At 39.3% G+C, this 26,081-nt stretch overlaps 1 protein-coding gene across 4 annotated transcripts in view; it reads left to right on the top strand.

The window, feature by feature from the left end:
* LOC117503756 (non-muscle caldesmon-like) overlaps window positions 1-26,081 on the top strand; it is a 128,281-nt gene that overhangs the window by 94,724 nt on the left and 7,476 nt on the right. For 3 of the 4 annotated variants that reach the window (XM_034162987.1, XM_034162986.1, XM_034162988.1), the window contains 8 exons: window positions 872-984; window positions 6,115-6,382; window positions 11,270-11,407; window positions 16,943-16,986; window positions 17,186-17,261; window positions 21,065-21,205; window positions 21,933-22,028; window positions 25,426-25,494. In XM_034162987.1, the coding sequence (XP_034018878.1) occupies window positions 872-984; window positions 6,115-6,382; window positions 11,270-11,407; window positions 16,943-16,986; window positions 17,186-17,261; window positions 21,065-21,205; window positions 21,933-22,028; window positions 25,426-25,494 (945 nt within the window). Of the gene's footprint in view, window positions 1-871; window positions 985-6,114; window positions 6,383-11,269; window positions 11,408-16,942; window positions 16,987-17,185; window positions 17,262-21,064; window positions 21,206-21,932; window positions 22,029-25,425; window positions 25,495-25,681; window positions 25,735-26,081 lie in introns of all 4 variants that reach the window. The other variant, XR_004558654.1, reaches the window with a different exon arrangement.

The following is a 26,081-nucleotide window of genomic DNA, read 5'->3' as shown; positions in this document are numbered from 1 at the left end:
GCAATGTACACTCACCCGCCACTTTATTAGGTACACCTGTTCAGTTGGTTAACACAAATGGCTAATCAGCCAATCACATGGCAGCAACTCAATGTATTTAGGCATCTAGATGTGGTGAAGATCTGATTTACTGGGATTTTCACGCACAACCATCTGTAGGGTTGATGGAGAATGGTCTGAAAATGAGAAGATATCCAGGCAGCTGTGCAGTTGTGTGGATGAAAATGGCTTTTTGATGTCAGAAGTCAGAGGAGAAGGAGCAGACTGGTTGAATAAGCAACTGCGGGATGCCATCATGTTGATATGGACCAACATCTCTCAGGACTGTTTCCAACACCTTGTTGAATCTACGCCACAAAGAATTAACACAGTTCTGAAGGCAAAAGGGGGTCCAACCTGGTACGAGCTAGGTGTCCCTAATAAAGTGTCCGGGGAGTGTATATACATAAAAAGAACACCCTATGTGATGCCACCTCTAGGTTTTCTGAAGAGTTGGTTTGTAGCTGCAGTTGCCATCATCTTGGCAATGCTTGATTTCGCCTAACTAGGTGTACCTAATAAAGTGGCCGCTCAGTGTATATGCTGGGTGGATTGTGGCTGATTAAACAAATTGGTAAGACTTATCAAATATGAATTATGAGTATCATCTTCAAGCGATGCTCTTAAATTTATTATACCTCCTATGTCAGACAATCCTCTGCTCACCGTAATTCTGGAGTGGTTGATGAGTTACGTGACGTTCTGATTTTACCAGCTGATATCTTGTGATGTCACCTGACAGACTCCACCTGTTCAGTCAACCAACCAACCAACTAACCAACCGGCCGTGTCTAAGTTCACTCCCCCTTCGGTTTTATTGTGTGCACTTCAGGTGAATGATAGAGGCGGGGCTAGGGAGGAGCGGGAAGAGCAAAGGAAGCAGAACGGAGCGATGCACGAGGAGGAGGCTTCCAAGCACCGCAGGAAACCTGAGAGGACCCCCAGGTACGCGGACAAAACACGCAGTCATTATTGGTTCATAGAGGAGCCCAACGGGTCATTTTTGGACGTCAAAACAATACTCCTGTAAGAACGTGTTGCAACAAGCCACACCGTTCTTTCTACAAAATGCACATTATAAACAACTTGGAATTCTGGGATTTTCAGACATCAACCCTGCCAACCACTCTGAATTGTCTGTATTGTAGTCTTTTTTTCTCTCTCTCTCTCAATTTTTACTTCGTCTTTCAGTCATGCACAAAAAAAACCTCCCCAAAACTGAGACGCACAAAGGAAAAAAGACAACAAAACAAAATCAAAGCACAAATAAATCAAAAGAACAGATTATGATTATTGATTGTCTTTGTTTATACGTCAACCATTGTCGCCAGTTTTTTATAAAACAAGACAAGCTTGAGGAATTACGTCCACCAATATGTCACACTGAGCTGAGTGAAAGCCCCCCACCCCCAAAAGGGTTGTATCTTTGTACAATTCCAAAAAAAATGTGTGTGTGTGTGTGGTCTGGGTCCATGTGGTTGTATAATCTCTTCTGTTTCCTTTTAATTTTAGGTGTGATGACATATCAAATTAGATTCTTCCAATTAAATTATCTCCATTTGAATGATTGTGTTGTAGTTTTTGCCATTTGGCTTTAACGTATAATGTTGAATCTGTTCTACAATCTATTAAGCAAGAGTATAAAACTGACACGGCTTTTGGTATAATCGTACTATAAGCTTGTAAAAGTAGCTTTATAACAGGCTGTATTTTATTCTCATTCTTTTTAATCTTTTTGATGTCATAGTCCCTCATTTGTAAATATCTGAATAAGTCCTGATTAGTCGGCTCATATATATTTCTTAGTTCTTTAAAGCCTTTCATTTCACCCTTATTAATTACTCTGCATAATTGTGATGCCTGGGTATAAAATTCCTTGTAATAGTCTCAAAAAACATTTTCAATTTCTTTTGGTTCAGATTTATTGGTTTGTTTTTGGGTCGTGTATTTTATTGACTATATTTTCTGCCTGTTGTTTCTGTAAACGTCTCACCAACAATTTCATTACTTTGCGCCCTGCTTTATGATGACTTTGTTTTAAATATGTTGCTTTTGTTTCCGTTTCATATTGGAGTAAACTATTAATTTCCTTTCTCACCTTGTTCATTCATTGTTGTATTTTTGGGATCAGTTTTTCCTTTTCCCTTGTGTTTCTGTTCCAAGTGTCTCATTTCTGCTAAATAGGTCTCATACTGGTTTATTCTTTGTTTTTTGAGTGCTTGTAATTGCAGTCAGTTTTCCTCTTATAACTGCTTTTAAATAAGCTGGCTCCATCTCCCCTTTATTATTTTCCACCAAATAAGTCTGTATGTCCGCCCTAATTTGTTCAACATCTGATTTATTGTTTAATAACCCCACATTCAATCTCCATATTGCATCTTTCCACCTACAGTTCAAGTGGATCTTCAGATAGATGGTGCTATGGTCAGAAACATCTGCCACTCTGATCTGACATTCTTATATTTTATCACTATTGTGTTTCTGCATTAAAAAAATACTTTATTATGGAGTACACAGAGTGTGTTGTTGAATAATGACTGAAGTCCTTCCTTAGTGGGTGCAAATCTTTCCACACTTAAAAAAAAAACATTTCCTTCCATGTATTTTTAACCAATTTCGGGACAGATTTCTTATTTCTCTTTAAACTAGTTGTATCCATGCGGTAGTCCACGAGCACATTCAGGTCTCCCCCCACATATACACATTCCCTCTGCTTCTATATTCAAATAAGGATTTAAAGAATTCCTTATTACTCTCAGGAGGGGCATATATACTTAACTGGGCTTTAGCTACCCTTAGCATGTTATGTCATTCTCATATTAATTTGAACTTATTGATGCTCATGTTGATACTCGTCCTGCGTTGTTTCCTTTAAAATGCACTGCATTTATATAGCACTTTTCCATCTGCATCAGACGCTCAAAGCACTTTACAATAATGCCTTACATTCACCCCGATGTGAGGGTGCTGCCATACAAGGCGCTCACTACACATCGGGAGCAACTAGGGGATTAAGGACCTTGCCCTTAGTGATTTTCCAGTCAGGCTGGGATTTCAACCGAGGATCCTCTGGTCTCAAGCCCAACACTTAACCGTTAGGCCATCACCTCCACCATTCCCCCATCCCCATTTCCTTTGAGCTGGAATTCTTGCAGTTGTACTCGCGCATGTCTGTTGACCTCCTCGGTGTGATCCCTCCTGCTGTGTTTCCACGTCGCAGTCCCAGTCGACTCAAGTCTTTCGATGAGAGTGTGTTGTTACCTGGGTTATCCACATCATATCCTCTCTCCCGCAGGTCCCGCTGCTTCTGCACTGCTGTAGGTTTTCACCCTGTTAGCCCAGTGGATGTGCATTTTCTTGAACGATGCCTGAAAGCAGATGCCTTCTCTCTTTAGGATCCTCTTGTTGAAATATGCTTTATGTTGTTGCCGTGTCCTCACTGGGTAGTCATGGTCAAAATATATTCTGTGTCCACAGATGATGATTGTTTTCTTTCTTGTTTTCATGTTTTTTTCTATATCATCTCCTAAACTATGAACTGCTGAAAACGGAGAACAATAGATCTGGGAGACTGGCCAGCTTTTGGTTTTGGAGCTAAGGCTCAATGCGTGCCTAGAATCTGGATGTCAGAGTTTATAGACAATTCTTCATGGAGCCATTTGTCCATAAACTGTGTGACCGAGTCACTCTTTGACTCTGCCTCCTCTTGCACGCCGAAAATCCGTAGGTTATTCCATCTAGCCCTCGATTCCAGATCATCCAGTTTGTCTATAAACATTTTCTGCTCTTTTGCTTCATGACGCCACGACTCCATTTCCTCTGTGCGCGTCAGAGCGGCTCTTATCTTCTCATTTTGTTCCCCAATGTCTGTGGTGATTTTTGAAAACTTCTGGTCAGCTTTTCTTTGAGTTGTCTCAGCTCACTTCTCATTTGAGCTCTAACGTCTTCTTTGAATGTTTTTAGGTAGGTTTTCAGTTCGTTCTGCAGAGCCTGGATTTGTTTGCTAATGCTATCCAGGCTGCTTTGAAACAACTCCATGTTAGCTTCAGGTGTTAGCTTGCTCTCAGGAAACAGAAAAAATGACTGAGTTATTTGTGATTTATCTTTCATTTGTGTGGAAAGCAGAAGTTTTATTGAAATGGGCGTTCAAACAAACATAATACTGCCTGTGTTTGTGCAACGGCCCACCCCGTCGCCAGTCAGAATTTCACACAGAACACTGGACACTCCGATGCATCAGTCAATCAATTTTATTTATATAGCGCCAAATCACAACAAACAGTTGCCCCAAGGCGCGTTATATTGTAAGGCAAAGCCATACAATAATTACGTAAAAACCCCAACGGTCAAAACGACCCCCTGTGAGCAAGCACTTGGCGACAGTGAGAAGGAAAAACTCCCTTTTAACAGGAAGAAACCTCCAGCAGAACCAGGCTCAGGGAGGGGCAGTCTTCTGCTGGGACTGGTTGGGGCTGAGGGAGAGAATCAAGAAAAAGACATGCTGTGGAGGGGAGCAGAGATCAATCACTAATGATTAAATGTAAGGCAGAATAAATCAATATGTTGATCAATTATTATATCATTTACTAACAGGGACTTAGAAGAGAGAGACCTAATGTTTAATAGACCACATTTAACTGTTTTAGTCTGTGGTGCAGTTGAAGGTGCTATATTATTTTTTCTTTTTGAATTTTTATGCTTAAATAGATTTTTGCTGGTTATTGGTGGTCTGGGAGCAGCCACCATCTCTACGGGGATGGGGTAATGAGGGGATGCCAGGGGGAGAGAAGCTGCAGAGAGGTGTGTAAGACTACAACTCTGCTTCCTGGTCCCAACCCTGGATAGTCACGGTTTGGAGGATTTAAGAAAATTGGCCAGATTTCTAGAAATGAGAGCTGCTCCATCCAAAGTGGGATGGATGCCGTCTCTCCTAACAAGACCAGGTTTTCCCCAGAAGCTTTGCCAATTATCTATGAAGCCCACCTCATTTTTTGCATGAAAAATGCAAAAAAAATGCATGAAAACAGTACTTTCACCATGAATGTATTTTAACACCAAAGCTTTAGTCGCTACAATAAAAGCACAGTAAAGAGCTTTATTTTGAAAGTGCAGGGCTGCTGTTGCATCACTCTGCGTAATATTAGGCTGAACATTAAGAGATTTTGTCAGGAAGTTCTTTCGGGACATTGTCAATCTGAAACAGAATTTATAGTTATTTATTTAAATTTCATGTGGTGTTTTGCACTGTGGTGTGAGACTCCAGTGAGTCCTCTTCTGGCTGTCAATGTGCTGCCCACGTTGAGTTCTGGACATGTGAGAAATGACACTATGATTGTGTTGTTTGTGTATTCTACAAGTGCGTTGTGTGTTTGTTTGTTTTTTTGTTACCGCTGTCACGGTGCTGATGGATGGAGCTGCTCTTAACTTGACCACTTGTGGAAAAGTACTGTTGTAACTTAATATTGTTGACACAAAGGTCAGTTGGCAAGATCACGCTACCAAGCAACTAAAGCTCACCGCTTCACTCCGGAATGACAGATCCACCTTTGGAGGGAAAGCACACAGATATTCCACGTTAAAACCAAATGTGGGGAAATCAGGACTGTGTGGTGCCGCTTTATGAAGATTAGTGTGGACGCTGCCGTGTGTTTGCATATGCCGGACAGGGAAATCTGATCAAACAGGAACTTATTGATGCTGCAGCGTGTCATTTATTCATCGGCGCTGAAGGCATCATAGTAATTGAAATGTATATCCAAATCAGATTTTCAAGCAAACAAGCTGTTTTTTCATTTATTTTTTATTCAGAATTGAGCTTTGCAGAGCAGAGCCGGTGTTTTTGACACGGATAACCTGCATGTTTTGTTTCCCCCCACGGTAAAACATCAGCATGATATTCCACACGTGCTGTATCATTACCCGCACAGGAGAAATTGTTGATATTTGTGCATTTTTTTGTGTTTGTTACAAGAGAACAAAGTACTCCATGTGTGCCGCGTTGAAATATTTATTTCCTTTGTATTGAGTGTCAGGTGTTTACCTCTTGTTTGCTGACCTGCGTATGTTTTGTCCCAGCCGCGGCAGCGCGCGGTCCCCAGAGGTGCCGGCGACTGATGAGCAGGACAACGACGCCCACTTGGAGGCGGAACGCAAGTTGGAGGAGCTGAAGCGCCGCCGTGACGACACGGACAACGAGGAGTTTGACAGGATGAGGCAGAAGCAGCAGGAGGCTGAGGCCGAGCTCGAGGAGCTTAAGAGGAAGAGGGAGGAGAGGAGGAAGGTGCTGGAAGAGGAGGAGAAGCAGAAGAAACAGGAGGACGATGAGAGGAAAGCCAGAGAGGAGGTAAGAAAGGGAGTCATGTTGAGATTTGTCTGTGTGTTAGCAGGATAACTTAAAAGGTCATGAATGGATTTTGGTGAAACTTGCTGAGCAGATGGATCATGTTCTGGGAAATAAGTGACTCAGTTTTGAATGTGATCTGAAGCATATTCTAGAACTGAGATCTGTAAAAAATATTTGGTGCATAGCAACATTTAACTCAAAGTTATGAGAGTCAATGTGCAAATGAGGGATTTTAATTTGAATTTCATCCATCCATCCATCCATCTTCTACCGCTTAGTCCAATTAAGGGTCGTGGGGGGCTGGAGCCTATCCCAGCAGTCATAGGGTGTGAGGCGGGGTACACCCAGGACAGGACGCCAGTCTGCTGCAGGGCCACAAACACAGACACACCCACATGCACACCTAAGGACAATTTAAAGATTCCAATCCACCTAACCCGCATGTCTTTGGATGTGGGAGGAAACCGGAGCACCCAGAGAAAACCCACGCAAACACGGGGAGAACATGCAAACTCCACACAGAAAGGCCACGGGAATTGAACCCACAACCTTCTCGTTGTCAGGCAACAGTGCGAACCACTAAGCCACCATGCTGCCAATTTGAATTTCATTTGGAATATATTTTGGATCCAGGATCCTGAAGAACTTTTTGCAATATGTGACCTTGATAGAGGTATGCACTCTGAGTGCCTTCTAATTGCTGGAAATTTACCTGCACTGAGGTTGTTAATATTTTATTATTTGGAGGATTGGTCAAAAATTAATGTATTATTTGGTGTGGAGCTTTGGGAAAGGTTGGATAATAAAGTAATAAGAGTCATAAACCATCCAATATTGGGGAGATCTGGATTTTTGTACAGAGCCATGAAAGTATGAGTGTGATTTTGTTTTTTCTTCTCTAAGCTGTTGTGTTATTCCAACTTTCTTCTCTTTAATTGAGGTTTCATGTCAGATATCCTACATTTGTGTCAGTAGAAGTTTAAATTACCCTACTGTAAAAAAAAAAAAAAAAAAATTAGGTTTGAAATGGCTTGTTTCCACATTGTGGATTTTTGGTAGAAAATCATCCTGATTTGTTAAAATAGTCAGCAAAATTCATATTGTCTCCTGTTTTGTAGTAGATTACATAAGCGTGTCAATGCTACTCCCACATTTCCCCCCCCACACACACTTTTCCAAAAAACTAAAAATGTCTCTGTTAGCATCTCAAAACGTCCTGTCAAAGAGCATGGCATGTTTTTTGCCTGTTTCATGAGACAGAATTTAGACTCATGTGACATACACCAACATAGGTTTCCAGTTTGTTGGATTACCTCAGCGCTACGCAACACCCAGCCAGTGCAAGGGTTGAACATAAGAGGAGCCAGAACGCATCCCTGAGGAACACCAAAATTCACTGGGAAGATATCAGAGTGCATAGAACAACTTGTGCCTGTTGCTTCACCAATCACACCTTCATGATGAGGAATGAGACAATGTTTAACAAAGAAATCATATATAAAACTTTACTATATACACAATACTTTATTATATCTCCTGTTTGCTTTTGTTTCATCTTAAAATTTCACACTGACACGATTTAGCTTTATCATAAATGCAATAACCTCCTCTTTACGACTGTATATGTTGACATCCATTCATTTTTTTCCCCCTTTCGAGCGCCTACTTTGAGGCCCATCTTTCTCTGTATTACCCGACCCGGTCGTCTTTGTTGGTCTTGGCTGTGAAGGCGGTGGCCCCTGTCTTGTGCTGTCTGCCCCTGTTCGTCTCCTCTTGTGTGATGTTAATGAGGCCTTCTGGGGTTTTAATTAAAAGATGGCCCAGAGATAGAGAGAGATTAATTAAGTAAGACAAGGCTGCTGGAGAGGGCTGATATACTGCCCAGAACCAACCCTCTTCTGAATACAGTACAAATGGTTCATGTGTTAATTGTTGCAAAAGAAAGAAAGAAAACTGTTGACAGTCTGCATGTCCTACAATTTCCAAAATGTCCTTCCCCTCCGAGGCAGGCAATCAGTGTAAAATAAATACAAATAATAAATCACTCATTAATTGAATTATTCCCACTATGTTGGAAAAAAGTAAATAATGAGAAAGTGTCACATGATCTTTTACAGATATTGACTGACAGTCAGTTACAGTGATGACACTTGGAACTTATCTTCAAGTATTTTCCAGAAAGATGTTGCATTTATTTCTATTTCTGTTTGAAAAGGTGTTTCGGAGGTTTTCAGCTGCTTTGTACCACTGCAAATGCCGCCCCTTAATATTTATCACACAGCTTGATGTGGGCACGTGAGGAACATCAGGTCCCCTCATGTTGGGAAAAGTTCAGGCCTTTCAGACAAAATGCACTTTGCACTCTGAAACCGAATATTTCCAATAGGTTGCACCATGCAACGACAGTTTGTCGCGGCACATAGTGAAAAAACTAGAACGGACAAGAAAAACAAGGCATTTGCCCTGGCACAGAGGGCAAAACCGACAAAAAACTTAATATTGTGCATCTCCATGAAATATACGACACAAGTTCATGTTTGTATAGAGACATCGGGAGGAAAATTGTTTCAATTTTACAAGTTTGAGGATGAACATGTCAGAGTCACTGAATCTGCTTGGACTTCATTCATATCAATCATCAAGACGTTTGAACAATAGGGTACTGTATGAGAAATCTGTCTGGAGCAGGCAGCTCTCAAAATCTGAGTGAACACACAGAAAGGAAACTAGTGAGGGAAGCCACCAAGACAATACATGACAACTCTAATGGAATTATAGGCATCTACTGATGTGACTGGTGAGACTGTGCTTTGGGCAAATTTGGTCTGTTGCATCACCAGTCACAACTTCACGGTGCATCGGAGCAGAGAAAAACATTCATAAAAGAAAACGAAGCAGATCAAGGCTCGAGTCTCTCATGGCCTTCTGGCACACTGTCGCTGATCTTTCAAGTCTTCTTCATATGAAAACCTTCCAGTGCTGCTCTCCACTGTGATGTTGTGTAACTGGTGAGGCAAAATGCCAAACTTTCATCATTCCAAGATTCTCCAACTGCAGCCAGAGAAGGATTTAACTCCTTCAGAGTTATCATGTGTGTCTTGGTGGCTTCCCTCACTAGACTCCTGCAGCTACAGACACCCAGGTTTTGACAACTGCCAACTCCAGACAGATTTATCACAGAGTACCATAATGTTTGATTGATATATTTATTAATAATAGATGATGTGGTTGTGATTGATGATATATGTACTGTATATATAATATATATTTCAAGTTGTGTAGGTTTGTTTTCAGTTTGAGTTTAAAAAGGATAATTTTGGAAACCTCAATTCAGAGAAACATGGATTACATATTTTTCTAAAAATGCATAAATAAATTAAAATGTATAAAACCCCAGGTGGTGAAATGTTTTATGCACACTGTACAGGCAAGCAATTAGTTTTGTAGCTTGTTGACAGATCTGCAGTTTAAACTGGTAATGAATCCATACCTGCTGTCACTCAGTGCTCTGAATTTAGGTATCAAGAGACGGTGGTCATTGCATCCCAGCAGAAACGCTTTGAGGTGTTTTTATTTTTTATTTTTTCATGTGAACATGAGAGTCTTGAGTTCTTTCCCAGGAAAAAGTTCCTCTGGTGCACAGGAAGTGCGTCTATGTATCCAGGAGCAACAGAGATTTGTTTGGAAAAAACAAAAAGAAGAAGAAATGAAAGCAGTTGTTAAAACATTTGTCGAACACAATCCTAATGAGTTTTAACGGGGAAAAAGGCACAGATTGGTATCATATTTTTGTCCAACTGATTTCCCCGTCTTTATTTAAACGTCTGTTACTACAGTTGCAGATGTGATTGTGACCACAAAAATGTGAATGCAGCGTAACGTGAACATCATTACTCAGCCTGGATTTTTTTTTTTTTTTTTTTAAACCTTTAGCTTGTCAGAGACGCTTTCCTCTTCACAGGCCCACCAAGCTGGTACTTGTTCCCAGATATGGTAACGTGAACCGTGTGAGATTCTATGAGTTTCCCTGGTTGGGGTGCCAATCCATCACAGCCAAGTCTGGTGGACTGGAACAACACAGAAGAATTGTGTTGTCCAAGGACACAGCAGATACCCTTGAGTACTCCAACCTTGCAGATTCACCCACTCCATACTGTGATTCCGAAGAAAAATGACGTGAAATTTCAGGCAGTGGTTCTTTTGTTTTGTTGGTTGTGCATGTTGCCATGAAACACCTAGTTTGCTATTTACGGGGGCGGTGCCATGCCACCACAATTATGAAAGACGTGACACATGCTGTGTCCCAATTCAGGGGCTGCATACTTCTAAGGCGATGTCCCATTAAGATGTAGCCTTCCAAGACCGCAGACAGTGAAGTACCCCCTCTGAAATGAGACGGTCTAGACAACTGCAACTTTGGCAACTGCATAGTTTAGAAATCATTTTCAATGCTTATTTATACTTTTGCTTCCAAACGTTACTTATTTAGCATTGTTTATATGGAGCCCGAAAGTGGCCTCCTTTGCCTTGAGAAAAATAAATAAATAAATTGTGCAACAACTCATGGGATTGTTTGCGTGACAAAAGATACACCTGTGGTCTCCTTCGTTTTCAGAGGAAACATTTGTCAGCCACATTCAAAGGAGCCTTTGAAATGAGACAGTCATAAGAATGCAACCTTAGAAGGATGCAGCCCCTGCATTGAGACATGGAAAAGACTGGACCGTTGCAAGTAGTTGTGAAGAACAACTACCGACACGGTGATCCAGAAGTAAAATTTCGCCCTACAACAAAATCACTTGGAAAGAAACTTGCAAAAGTTGTCTTCCCCTTATTAGCAGTTGAATATCGTAGCTGCTTGTTAATTTCCTTTTCTTTCTTTCTCAGGAGGAGAAGAGGAAGATGAAGGAGGAGATAGAAAGGAGAAGAGCAGAGGCTGCTGAGAAGAGATACAAGGTGGAAGACATTCCGGACGGGGAGGACAAACCCTTCAAGTGCGTCAACCCTCGAGGCTCCTCTCTGAAGGTCAGTCCGTCAACATGAACCTCTCACATCTACCTCAAACTCAGCATTTCAGTTCCTAAAAGATGGTGGCACACATGAGGCATCAGCGATGGGGTTTCTCCAAAACAAGCAAAGTCCACTTGTCAGGTGATCTCGCCATGTTCTAAATATTTGAAGCGATCGAATGCCAGATCCCGTCATTGCGTTTCACCCGATTCAGCAGAAAGACCGCCGCTTATTTACCTGTTGACTGTGTGGTTTTGCTGACACGTTGACGTGGCGGTCTTTCGATCTTCTGTAGCTTCCCACCCCCCACCTCACCCCCGCAGTCAAAGATAAACGTTTGTCACGGCGAAGGAACGTTTAATCAACACAGATGTGAAGAAACGTTTGCAGCGCTGCCAAAAAACCAACTCCCACACACGCTGAAAAAGGAGAAGCGTTTTTCAGCCAGTGGAGAAAATCTAATTAGTGACAGCAGCAATATTCATCTGGACATTCCCGAAGACACTCGAGGCACAGCTCCAATCTGCAGTGAGCTCGGTGCTATTGGAATGTTTGTTTGCTTGTTTGTTTATGGCTGTTGATCATGATGTTCCGCTGTCTGCACCACTCCACAGACGCAGCTTTACTTTGTCATCATGTTCACTGTAGGTACAGCTGTGTGTGTGTTTCTGACTTTGCTTAGCTCTGCATGAATTGTTGCTTTGTGGTGGTGTTAATCTTGTGTAATGACACTGTGTTGTCTTTGCAGTTAATGTGTTGTTGTTTTTTTTTTTTTTTTTTTTTTTTCTTGTAGATTTTTGCACATCTGAAATTGGCTTATTATTTTCAAAATTACCTAATTTTCCAGAGTATAATTCCCATCTTTTTTTTTTTTACTAGTTTGGGAGGTCCTGCGACTTATACTTCAGTGCGACTTACATTAAAAAAATTGTAACTATAATTATTACTATTTACAGTGGTGGGCGCAGTTCCGCTAATCCGCTAACCGTTAATTATCTAAACTAATGTTTTCATTATCGGATTAGCTTTTCAGATAACTTTGAAAACCATCAGCGGACCAATTATCTTCCAATAAATTCTGGTCCGTTAATTTTTAGATCACTAACATATTTTTGCAGGTGTAGTGAATAACGCTTTAACAGTTTAAAAGATTTTAGTGCTTACCTGTTAAATGTTTTGTAGCAGATGTACAGTTCTATTCTCTGCAAACAGAGGAGAGGTGGCTTCAGGAGAAACCGCTCTATCTTCTGCAGTCAGAGGAGAACTGGGCACAGAAGAAAAAAAAATCACTTCTTTTGAGACCATACTAACTTGCTGGCAATATCACCCAAGTCATCCAGAGACATACAGTTTTTACTTATGGTTAAAATTTTAACCAAACTAATTTCGGACTTATTTAAATTAATGTCACGTCTGAAGTTTTATAAAGTGAAAATATCAGCTATATGTTTTAGTTTTAAGGTATTACACTAATTTTGAAGGTTTTAGTGTGGACATGCCTCGGCAGTGCTAGTGCATTTTGGGTAAGTTCATGACAGGAGAAATGCATTTGAGACGCTCTGATCAGGCTCCACATGGACAACAGCAGTAAACCCTTTGTATATTGTGCCTAAAACTCTCGTGAATATATTCTCTGGGTTTATAGATGTTGTTATTGTGTTTGTTTTATGCAAAAATGCCAGAAGAAGCTCAGTTTGCTTCTCCATTATTTTCAGTTGGAATCACTGTGAGCTGCCTGTTTGCTCTTTAATGTCATGCTTATTGTCCGTTACAACACTGTCCTCTGTGTTCCAGAGTAATATATACAAAGTGTCTGAAATTTGATTTATGTTTATTAAATTCCACGCAGATTAACCGTAGCAGATACGGATTATTTATTTGGAATATATAAAGTTAATTTACAGTTGTCGCCATGGATTCTCTCTGTGCTGTTTAAACTGCAGCAACTCTCTGGTGTGCAAAGGATTATGGGTTAGGGTCTGAGCATCTGGACGCCAGCAGATGGCACTGTTCTATGCATTTTGACCTTGGTTATATCAGACGGTTTTTGTTTTACATATGAATAAAATGGCATATTTTCCAAAACCACATTTATATGTAAACTATAGAATATGTAAACCATAGAACGAAGGAGTCAACCAATCAGTGTTAGCAGAGACTCATTTTACCCAAAATCCCTTTGGTATGTCTGTGTGTGTTAGAAAACTTCAGAATTAGTACATTGTGTAAAATTATAAGATATGTATTATATTTTAACTTTGTACAAATAACAGAATTGTCATTAATGCAGTTATTCCACCCAGATTCATTTGACTTATAAATCAAAACCATAAGTCAAAACTGCAAAACTCCATCTGTGTCCATGTGACATTTTCTGTTGTCCAAATTGCTTCAAATGATGTCCAGTAATTTGTCCATCATATGTTTTTTTATCCATCTTGCTAATTTTTGGAATTTAAAAGTCATTGTGTTAAGTACCAGCACATGCTGTGGTGTGCACATGTGCAACACTCAGCTCTCATCCCAGGGCTGCCTGTGTTAAACAGTGAGTTCCACATCCACAAAAATAGTGCAGTTTATATTCCCGTGTAATTTATACACTACAAAATACACAAATCATTTTCTTTAAAAAGGCATTTGCTAATTCTAAGAACTCAATGAGACATCTTCAGACCTTGTATCTATTTTCAGTATCTCCTCTATAAAAGCATAAGGAATGGGCTAACAATATGTAGACCAGGGTTTGCTTTGTGGTCACGTCGTTGGAGAAGACACCTCATCTACATTGCCCAAGTCAACCCAGATGTAACTGGGTACTGAGAGACGTGTCAGACTGGTATTTATCCAGGTGAAGTTGGAGACTCTCATCCGCTTCATGTAATGGAATTTGGAGATAAACATGGGTACAAATGGGCCTCAGGGCCTATATGGGTGATTCTTTAATTACGGGCACTATTGGCCTTGTAAATGTAATTTCCACCACACCATTGCCTTACAATATAAAGGGCCTTGGGGCAACTGTTTGTTGTGATTTGGCGCTATATACATGTGCTCTGATGTCACTGTTTATCTCTATAGAAACTACCCAAACAATCTTTCATACAAACTGTTTAAAGGGACATTACAGTGTTGTGGTGGAAATTACGGCAATAGTGTGGGACAACTACATTTTGTTTTAAAAAATCACAACAGTTGTATGACATTGAATACCCAAATTATGTTTTGATTATTTTACTGATATTTTATTCAGAGATATTTTAAAACATTAGAAAAAACGTTTCTTGACTATTCATTTTTATCATTGAAGATCAAAGGTCTGGGTGTGGGACAAGCACAAAACAGCAATATTTGCATATAATGATGCTGAAAAAAGGTGAAAAAGTCATCATAGACTACTAGAACAAATTTCTTAACACATTTCATTGTAAAGATAACTATAAAAGTGTGAAATTTCCCCTTTTTTCTGTTTTTCATACAATATGATCAGAGGACATAATAAGTGCCCGTAGTCTAAGAATCACCCATATAGGAGTTACTTCTCCTATACTTTGAGTGATTTTATTGCCCAATTTTATTGTAATAATTTGCCCAAATACTTGTCCAAAATCAAGATTTGATTGGGTTTTGACAAGAACAGGATAAAACCAGTTTGCAAGCAGCTAACAGGTTGTTTAAAACCAATTCCAACTGTCTTAAATAACAACACTGAGTCAGTGTATCCTTGGTGGCCACCAGGTTTAAACTAGATGAATTCATCCAGACTGTAGGCAGTTGAGAAGTTGTTGGTGTGTGGAGCAGTTTGTATCCTGTTAAAAATAAAATTTTTGGTTTAAACTCTGTTTGACTTCAGATAATGATGCAGACTGTCATAAAAATAAATATTTTCTCTACTTGTCACAGTTAGTTTGAGGACATTTCAGCTCCTTGGAAGTGTAGTTTTAAGTTGTTTTTATCAGAGAATACAAAAATGTTCACATTTCTGATAAATTGCTGCACTGATTGAAGATTTGCCTTTTTTTTTTTTTTTTTTTACTTGCATGAACTTTCAAGACTGTTCTTGAATCTTAAATTTTTTGTTTCTCCTGATTTCAAACGTGTGAGTTCGTTGTATAGAGCGTGCATTCATTCCTTCGTTGTGTTTTCGTTGTTTTACCGCACAGCATCAGCGGCCACCTCTTGGAGCATGCCAGCACGCGTGTCATGCTCACGTGTAATCGGCTCTCTGCGGCTGGTTCCCCAAAGCCTTTCTATGTGTTATCGCGCCGAAACCAGCACAGTGGTGCTGTGTGCGGTGTATGACGTGCACGACGCAGGGACAGAGTGAAGGACAAGCTGCAGGGATGCAGGAAAGCGATTAGGGTTAACAGGATTATCGTAACAGCGCTCAGATGGCCATGGGTCTTTAAAATGCATCTGAGAATGGGGAATTTCCTGTTGGGACTATTTTGGGAACTCCCACATTCATGAGCCGAGTGCAATATCCTTTTTCCACGGAGAGGAGAGAGAGATCTGCTTTTTCTTCTTTTGTTCTTTCGAAAACGCATGCGTGGCCCCGCTTCTGGCCTTGTAATGTATCATAAGCAATCTTCTGAGGTTCCCACAATGCAATGAATGGTGTGTGCGTATGTCTGTTTTTTTTTTGGGGGGGGGGGGGGGGGGGGGGGAGTTGCTGTGTGTCTGTGCATGTGTTTCACAACATTTTTCCAAAAAAAAAAAAAAAAAAAAAAGCGAGCAGCCGGTTAAATTGTGCTTTACAGATCAGGGAGAAACCCAATTTATCCACAGCACAAAATGAATCATTGCAAAATGAGAAAGCTAGATGTTGTCCAAATAAAAGAAAAACACATGCAAAAGATCTTTTATTTTAATTCTGCTGTGGCGTGAAGGAGACTGCAGTGTTGCAATGATGCATGTATGAAATTTATTCGGGTGATTCTTAGACTACGGGCACTTATTATGTCCTTTGATCATATTGTATGAAAAACAGAAAAAAGGGGAAATTTCACACTTTTAGTTATCTTTACAATGAAAGTGTGTTAAGAAATTTGTTCTAGTAGTCTATGATGACTTTTTCACCTTTTTTCAGCATCATTATATGCAAATATTGCCGTTTTGTGCTTGTCCCACACCCAGACTTTTGATCTTCAATGATAAAAATGAATGGTAAACAAACGTTTTTTCTAATATGTTTTAAAATATCTCTGAATAAAATATCAGTAAAATAATCAAAACATAATTGGGGTATTCAATGTCATACAACTGTTGTGATTTTTTTTAAACAAAATGTAGTTGTCCCACACTATTGCCGTAATTTCCACCACAACACTGTAATGTCCCTTTAAACAGTTTGTATGAAAGATTGTTTGGGTAGTTTCTATGGAGATAAACAGTGACATCAGAGCACATGTATATAGCGCCAAATCACAACAAACAGTTGCCCCAAGGCGCTTTATATTGTAAGGCAATGGTGTGGTGGAAATTACATTTACAAGGCCAATAGTGCCCGTAGTTAAAGAATCACCCATTCATTTATATTTTTTTAACTTGCAGATTGGAGAGAGGGCAGAGTTCCTGAATAAGTCTGCACAGAAAAGGTAAAAATGGACATTATGAACATCGTCCTCCACATCTCTCTGTCTCATTAGGAATCAGTTTTATTGCACATGTATTCCTTTCACATTAAATTATGCTTACTTTCAACTCCAAGTTAGACCAAATGATTTATATTATTGTAAACCGAACCATTTGTCACTTGCTGTGACTGCTTTTTTTTTTTTTTTTTTGTCGGTGCAGTACAGTGAAGACGTCTCATTCACCAGTGGTGTCCAAGATAGACAACAGGCTGGAGCAGTACACATCAGCTGCTCAGGTTAGCAATCCAGCAACTGTAACATACACCCATGGTAAAGGTTTTCCAGATTACCGGGTCATGGGGGAAACCAGTATTTGTCACACAATATGTTAGGAGGTGGTATTTGACTGATAGGTCACCTCAAAGGTAACATTGTTTGCAGTTGATGACAGTAATAATCAAACACGATCAGTAGGACTGAATTTCGAAATTGCAATTAGTGTTTCTTTCATACAGCACATCAATATACAGAAACAATGTCGTTTTGCTTCAAAACCAAGAAATCCTGCAACTTCTGGTTTGTAATAACTTACAAAATGTCATATGTTACAAAATGTGAGCATATGTTACAGCATGTGCACATATGTTACAAAGTGTGAACATATATTACAGATTGTTAGCATATATAAGAAAAAGATAGCTTGTACAACAAAATGTTACCATATGCTACAAAATGTTACCATATGCTACAAAATGATAGAATATGTTACAAAGTGTGAGCATATGTTATAAAATGTTAGCATGTTACAAAATTATAGCATATACATCAAAATATTCCCATATGTTACCATGTTACAAAATGTTAGCATATGTTACAAAATTATAGCATATACATCAAAATATTCCCATATGTTACCATGTTACAAAATGTTAGCATATGTTACAAAGTGTGAGCATATATAATAAAGTGTTTGCATATCTTACAAATGTTAACATGTGTTTCAAAATCTAGACATGTTACAAAATGATAGCAAAGACAACATAATGTTTGCATATCTTACAAAGTATAGCCATTTGTTACAAAACATTAACATATGTTACAAGATGTTAGCATGTGTTACAAAGTATTAGCATGTGTTACAAAATGATAGAATATGTTACAAAGTGTGAGCATATGTTATAAAATGTTAGCATGTTACAAAATTATAGCATATACATCAAAATATTCCCATATGTTACCATGTTACAAAATGTTAGCATATGTTACAAAGTGTGAGCATATATAATAAAGTGTTTGCATATCTTACAAATGTTAACATGTGTTTCAAAATCTAGACATGTTACAAAATGATAGCAAAGACAACATAATGTTTGCATATCTTACAAAGTATAGCCATTTGTTACAAAACATTAACATATGTTACAAGATGTTAGCATGTGTTACAAAGTATTAGCATGTGTTACAAAATGATAGAATATGTTACAAAGTGTGAGCATATGTTATAAAATGTTAGCATGTTACAAAATTATAGCATATACATCAAAATATTCCCATATGTTACCATGTTACAAAATGTTAGCATATGTTACAAAGTGTGAGCATATATAATAAAGTGTTTGCATATCTTACAAATGTTAACATGTGTTTCAAAATCTAGACATGTTACAAAATGATAGCAAAGACAACATAATGTTTGCATATCTTACAAAGTATAGCCATTTGTTACAAAACATTAACATATGTTACAAGATGTTAGCATGTGTTACAAAGTATTAGCATGTGTTACAAAATGATAGTTTATGTTACAAAACATTACCATATGCTACAAAATAATAGCATATGTTATAAAGTGTGAGCATACATAATTAGGGAATAATCCTGTTGTGTCTGATGGTTTGTGGACGTTCATGCTGGTTATACGATTACAAATTGAGTTTTACCGGCAACGCGTTAGCAGAGCCAGTAAAATGGAGCCGGAAAAACTGATATTTGCAATTGTACAATGGCATGAACGTCCGCAAATCAGACACAAGGGGGTTATTCCCATTCTAATCCAATTCCATGGTTTGCACTTTTTTTTCTGTAGGCAATTCGGTCAGCGAGTCATAGGGTGAGGCAGTGTTGCGGTCAGGGTGCGGAGTAATCCATCAAATGTGAAATGCTAATTGTGTATCAGAATCCACATCGATACTTTCGTATGGTATATTAAATTCACCCATTTTGGGGACGGCGTCAATACGTGACTTTCTCTCCCTCTCAGCTAAAAGTTAGTAGCGCGGCTGGTGTTCTGTCGAATTGTGCGTCTCGTCACAAATTGACAGGTCCGCGTCCCGACCATACTGCGCATGCGTGCGCACTTGTGCGGAGGACAGGAATGACATCTTGTCATAACACCGATCAGGGCATGGAGTAATACATCCAAATATGAAATGGTTGAATATTTTGCCACCATTACCCCAATATTATACGGTCTGAAATCTCTCACGATTAACCAATCAGATTTGCAGAAAAATGTAATTGGATTAGAATAAAGTGTTAGCATATGTTACAAATAATTGCATATTTTACAAAATTTATACATGTGTTACAAAATATATGCATATGTTCTAGAATTTTAGTATATGCTACAAAATGTGAGCATATGGTACAAATTATGAGCACTTGGTACAAAGTGTGAACAAATATAAGAGAATGTGAGCATATGGTACAAAATATGAGCATATGGTACAAAGTGTGAGCATATGGTACAAATTATGAGCACTTGGTACAAAGTGTGAACAAATATAAGAGAATGTGAGCATATGGTACAAAATATGAGCATATGGTACAAAGTGTGAGCATATGGTACAAAGTGTGAACATATATTACAGAATGTGAGCTTATGGCACAAAATGTGAGCATATGGTACAAAATATGAGCATATGGTACAAAGTGTGAACAAAAATATAAGAGAATGTGAGCATATGGTACAAAATATGAGCATATGGTACAAAGTGTGAACAAAATATAAGAGAATGTGAGCATATGGTACAAAATATGAGCATATGGTACAAAGTGTGAACAAAAATATAAGAGAATGTGAGCATATGGTACAAAATATGAGCATATGGTACAAAGTGTGAACATGTATCAGAATGTGAGCTTATGGCACAAAATGTGAGCATATGCTGCAAAATGTGAGCATGTGCTACAAAATGTTAGCATGTTATAAATTGTGTTTGTCAGCTTCTCTTTTCAGAACCCAGCCTGTTGAACATTCTGATTATTCATTCGTTTATTATTTCTCAGCACCCTTAAGGAGTTGAAATGTGAAATTTCCAGGATTTGGAGATTAAAACAACATAAAACATTGTGCGTTCACATTTTGATCGATCCAGTTTTCAGGTTTGTCAGGTCAGTGAACACTAATTCTTTATCTTCTCGTGTTCTTTTTTGCATTACTACCACCATGTGGTCAGAAGGTTCTAACACATTATTTGGTTGAATTAAAAGATAGCTTCCCCATGACCTCGGTCGGTCCTGTTCTTGTTCCAATGTGTGCTGGGACCTGTAATATTTCTTTGTAAATCTTTGTCATTTTCCCCATACAGTTTTAACACAATAGAATAGAGCCTTTATTGTCATTGTATATATTTACATACATACAGTGAAATTTGTCCTCTGCATTTAACCCATCCTAATTACAGTTGGACACAATCCAGCCGCTAGGAGCAGTGGGCAGCCACAGTCTGGCGCCCAGGGACCAACTCCAGCTGCCTTGGTCAGGAGCAGACCCTAAATAAGCATGTTTTTTTTTTTTTGGTTATGGGAGGAAACTGGAGTGCCCGGAAGAAACCCACACAAACACGGGGAGAACATGCAAAACTCCACACAGAAAGGATAGGAAGCGATCTCATGACATTCTTGCTGTGAGGCACCAGTGCTGACCACTATGCCACTGTGCCAACCACAACACATATCAAAGTCACTGCAGGAGTTTGGAAGACCTCACCAGACAATAACAGTGACAAAGTCCTCAAATGTTCTGCCATTGAGTGTCTGAGCTTTGATAATCATTTCCAACTTCCACTGATGTAAATCGACTGCTTTGTTTCTGCAGAGAGAGAACAAGGAGTCTCGATCTCCCCGCTCTGGAGCCGTAGACCTGCCCATGGCCACCGACAGCATACGAAACATCAAGAGCATGTGGGAGAAAGGCAACGTGTTCACGTCACCCGGAAGCGGAGGAAGCACATACAAGGTAAGGATGGGAAACGGCTCGAGTGAGGAAGAGAATTCTATGTGTGCTGGTATGCAGAGGTGGGGGTGGCGAGAAAGGGGGCGGAGAGATTGATTGATTGATTTTTATTAAAGTGTCATGCACCACTGGTGCCCAGCCCACATGGACTTATAAGACACTCCATATCCAAAACAAGATAACCACATACATGTCACATGTTACACAATTTCAAGGTACAACTGGGTACAACACCTGTTGCCTCCTTTCCCAGGCTTTACACACAAAAACAGCAAAAGCAAATGTCTCTTTTTCAAACATCCAACTCAAAATGTTCTCCTCAGAAAACCAAAACACATCTACATTATTTTTTTGCACACTGACATAAACTCTTAAATCAGAATACAAAGGACAGTAAAGAACAAAATGATACTCATCTCCCACAACATCAAGGTCACAAAAAAATACAAACTCTCTCCTGTTCAGAGAGACCCTTATACCTGCCCACTTCCACTGCCAGAGGAAGACTACCAGATCTAATCTGAGCACAAACGGGCCGCTGCTTCTGGGACAAATTTAACTTCACATAAGGCTCAGTCTGGTATTCCTCCTTAAATTGTATATAATTCCTTAGTTTTGTTTTCTTACAAATAGAAGGAAAGAGAGAAAGGGCTTAATTCACTGGCACTTCCTGCTTGGCCACATTGCTGGTGCTGACAAGCTTAGCTGACCTTTGACCCTGTCCAAACAGGAAGCAGCTGTGATGAAGACAGGCGTGGCGGGCCGTATCAGCGACTGGCTGAATAAAACCCCGGAGAGCGCCAAAACGTCTGGAGGAAGGCTGGCGGTAGGTTGATTCTGTGCAGCAACCTGTGTTGATCCGTTTGAGACGCGATACACAATTTACATTTATGCATTTGGCTTAGATTATACTAATTAGTGTCGGTTTTGTATAGCAGTAGATTATGGATCACTACCTCCACGAAGGATGTTATAGTTTGTTAATTTGGTTTATTTAACTCAAGAATTCTTGCAGGATGGGTTTGTGGAGCTCAAACTGACTTTTTTGAAACATCCTGAAACGTTTTTGCTTTGACCTGGAGAAAATCCAATGACGCTTTGGGTTAGAGCTCAACAAAGGGGAGCGATCAAGAAACGTTAAATTATATTTATACTTAATTACAAGACAAACCATGGTAATTGAACTGATTTCATGCAGCTTGGGGAAAGGAAGGGGTTATCCTGGAACAGATACTGTTACGTTTTGGGTCACATTTGCGTAAAGCAGCAGAGGCAGGAAATTAAAGAAAATATACATTTTGATTCTTAGCAAGGGCCTTGATGGCCTCCAGACCTGAAGCTTTGAAAATTAAAGAACCTGACAAACAAGCTTTTTTCAAGCCACATGTAAATTGATAAATTCCACCACACCTGCTCCTAATTTCCATCACCCACCTAGCATTCATCCACTGTCCAGCAGGTGACAGTCAGGTCTGTGTGATATTACATAAGCCACATTTAAAAAAAAAAAAAAAAAAAGTTTGATTGATCTGGGTAGAAAAATAATCAATTTAACCTGATTGTCTTTTTAATTTGTTTAGTTACAAGATGGGAGCGTTTATTGTGTTTGAGTCATCCTATGAACAGTGTGGATGGCATCATTTAACTCCATCTTCAAACAGTTGGTGGAATCAAACATATCAGATGATATTTCGGATCAGTATCGCGCCGATATTATTCAAAATTACTGTAAAATGTCTAATAGCAGAATAATGGGATGCTTTAGCTACAGCATGCTACATCCTCAAAAACTAAAGAACCAATTTTTCACAAATCTGTGAAAGGTTTGCACCTGACCTGCAGTTTACAAAAAAAAAAAAAAAAAAACGCACCAAACCTTGATGTGAATGCAGATAATTTGGAGAAGACTTTAGTGTTGTACTCTGAGCACCTTTGGAAGTTCAAACCTGTTCAGATGTTTGGTTAGAGTTACGACTGCACACGAAGGGGGCCTACATCTAAGATGCATTTCTTCACATGTTGCACGCAATTATGTCACAATTACAACCTGTAAATGTTTTATTTTTGAGATATTCAAAGGTGCACGAGATGGAGTCTGCACATTTGTAAGATGTCTCTTCGGCACCACCTGGTGGCTATGAACAATAGTATCCTGTAAAGCCGCTATAATCATCTCAGAGTTTGATGATGTTGTTAAATGTCATTTAAGGGTGATTCTTAGACTACGGGCACTTATTATGTCCTTTGATCATATTGTATGAAAAACAGAAAAAAGGGGAAATTTCACACTTTTATAGTTATCTTTACAATGAAAGTGTGTTAAGAAATTTATTCTAGTAGTCTATGATGACTTTTTCACCTTTTTTCAGCATCATTATATGCAAATATTGCCGTTTTGTGCTTGTCCCACACCCAGACTTTTGATCTTCAATGATAAAAATGAATGGTAAACAAAGTTTTTTCTAATGTTTTAAAATATCTCTGAATAAAATATCAGTAAAATAATCAAAACATAATTGGGGTATTCAATGTCATACAACTGTTGTGATTTTTTTTTAAACAAAATGTAGTTGTCCCACACTATTGCCGTAATTTCCACCACAACACTGTAATGTCCCTAAACAGTTTCTATGAAAGATTGTTTGGGTAGTTTCTATGGAGATAAACAGTAACATCAGAGCACATGTATATAGCGCCAAATCACAACAAACAGTTGCCCCAAGGCGCTTTATATTGTAAGGCAATGGTGTGGTGGAAATTACATTTACAAGGCCAATAGTGCCTGTAGTTAAAGAATCACCCTTAAGTGTTCTGGAAAAGACCGCGATCAAAGAGAGCTGAGGCGGTTTTTATCCTCACACCCGTGTGTCTTTCACCCAAAACAATGTTTAGATTAAAGCTACAGTATGTAGGATTTAGGGGCATTTATTCACAGAAATTGAATATAGCGTTCATAGCCATCTGTTCATTCGTGTATAATTTACCTAAAACAATGCACTGATGTGTTTTTATTAGCTTAGAATGAGCCCTTCACACCAACATTAGAGGCCGCCATGTTGCACTGCCATGTTGGTACAGTAGCCCAAAAGAGATACATATACGCCATCTTCTGCATTTTGCAACGTGGCTGGAAGACTGACAAAGAAAGAAGAGGAATCAGTGGTTGTTCCCCTATATACTGTCTACTGGATGTTAGCAGAGGTGAACAACTTTGGGAACCAATTCAATTCAACAAAGTCACCTCAAGTCCTAACCTTACCAATCCCTTGAGCAAACACATAGGCAGCAGTGATAAGGAAAAACTCCTTGTGCCCTTTTTTGATGAAGAAACCTCAAGCAGACCAGCCCTAGTCCTTTACTTCACTAACAGATGTAGCATTTAGATATAATGAGGCTGAGACCGGCTCCAATTGTTAATAGCACAGTTTAAAGGTAGAGGAAAAGTGGTTTGATACTACGTATGTACGGTAGTAATACGAAAGAGAAAATGGATGTCTTTAATCTAGACTTGACTGAGTATTGGACGGTTTCATTCGAGCAGGCAGATTGTTCCACACAACAGGCGCAATATAAGAGAAAGCTCGGTGGCCTGCTGACCTCTTTTTAACCCTAGGGACATGTACCTTAGGAAACCCTTATTTTTGTGAAATAGAGGCTCATACAAAGGCATGTAAGCATGAATCCCCATCGCCAAAGAATAAATATTACCAGCAAAGGCATAACGCATTCTGCAACCTCACCACTAGATGACACTAAATTCTACACACTGTAGCTTTTAAGCTTTGCAGGTTGCACACTGTCTTTTCCTCAGATCAGGAGAGGCTAAGATAGCAACCAGAATAACAATATTTTAGAGAGAATAGCTAACAGAATATTCTGCCGTTAATTCCCACCAAAGGTCAAAATTTGTGAAATTTATAGTGCGGAGTTGTTGAATTTGCTCTGCGTTTGTGTCGGAGTGGCTTGAAAATGAATTGCATCAGTATGTAGCTCCTGGGTGAGTCTTCTGTTTTCCATTTCCAGTAGACAAGCCAGTATTTCCGTGTGACACCGTTGCTCAGCTTTTACTCTCTGTCCCGGAGCTCTCTGTCCTCCTCTGTCATTCCTACCTTCCACAACACTGTCATAATATGGCAATTATTTTCAAACTGACCTACAAAAGCTGAGCGCTTGGTGCGCCGCTGATATGACTATGTGTCTGGTTTATTTTTGCTGTCTGACAGGACCTGAAGCCTGTCGACGTCACCAACAAGAGGAGTCTATGGGAAAACAAAGGTTCTTCTCCGGCAAAGGTAGCGCCATTTACACTCATGCATTTCTTTTAATTGCAGTTTTCCTCTTCCCTTGACCAGCTTATCAGTCAAGTTAATGTTTTGTGCTGAGTCCTAGAGGAGAAGGCAAATAAAATAATCTCATATTCTGAGCCAGCTTTGGCAGCAGCGGGAGTAACGGTCGCTGTGTTTGTTTTTTGTTTTCAAGAACTCTCATTGCTAGTTGACCTCACCCGTAAATCTGGAAAAAGCACCGGAGAGGTAAAAGAGCTAATGTTCCTCGTTTCTTAAAACTGCCCTTTCGCACAACGGCCTCAGCCTGCACTGCCACGCTGTCGACTTCTTGCTCCAGCTGCGCTCCGTTCTGCTGCTGTTGGACACTGCTGAATAATTTAATAACCGCAATTTAATATGAGATAACGGGGTTTGATAAATGGATTTGTTATTTTTATTATACTGATGTTCAAAGTAAAGCAATTTAATGTGACGTAAACTACAGTTAATTCAGAAGAAGCGTGCTATATCGCAAACCATATCTCAAACAGAATTCTAGACCTGTTGTACCATTTTGAGTTTGGTGTCAAATTATGGGGTCCATAAGTATTTGG

This window comes from Thalassophryne amazonica, chromosome 22, assembly GCF_902500255.1.
Source record: "Thalassophryne amazonica chromosome 22, fThaAma1.1, whole genome shotgun sequence".
NCBI lineage: Eukaryota > Metazoa > Chordata > Actinopteri > Batrachoidiformes > Batrachoididae > Thalassophryne > Thalassophryne amazonica.
Note: the sequence above shows the minus strand (reverse complement) of the source record. Positions and strands in the feature narration are given on the sequence as shown.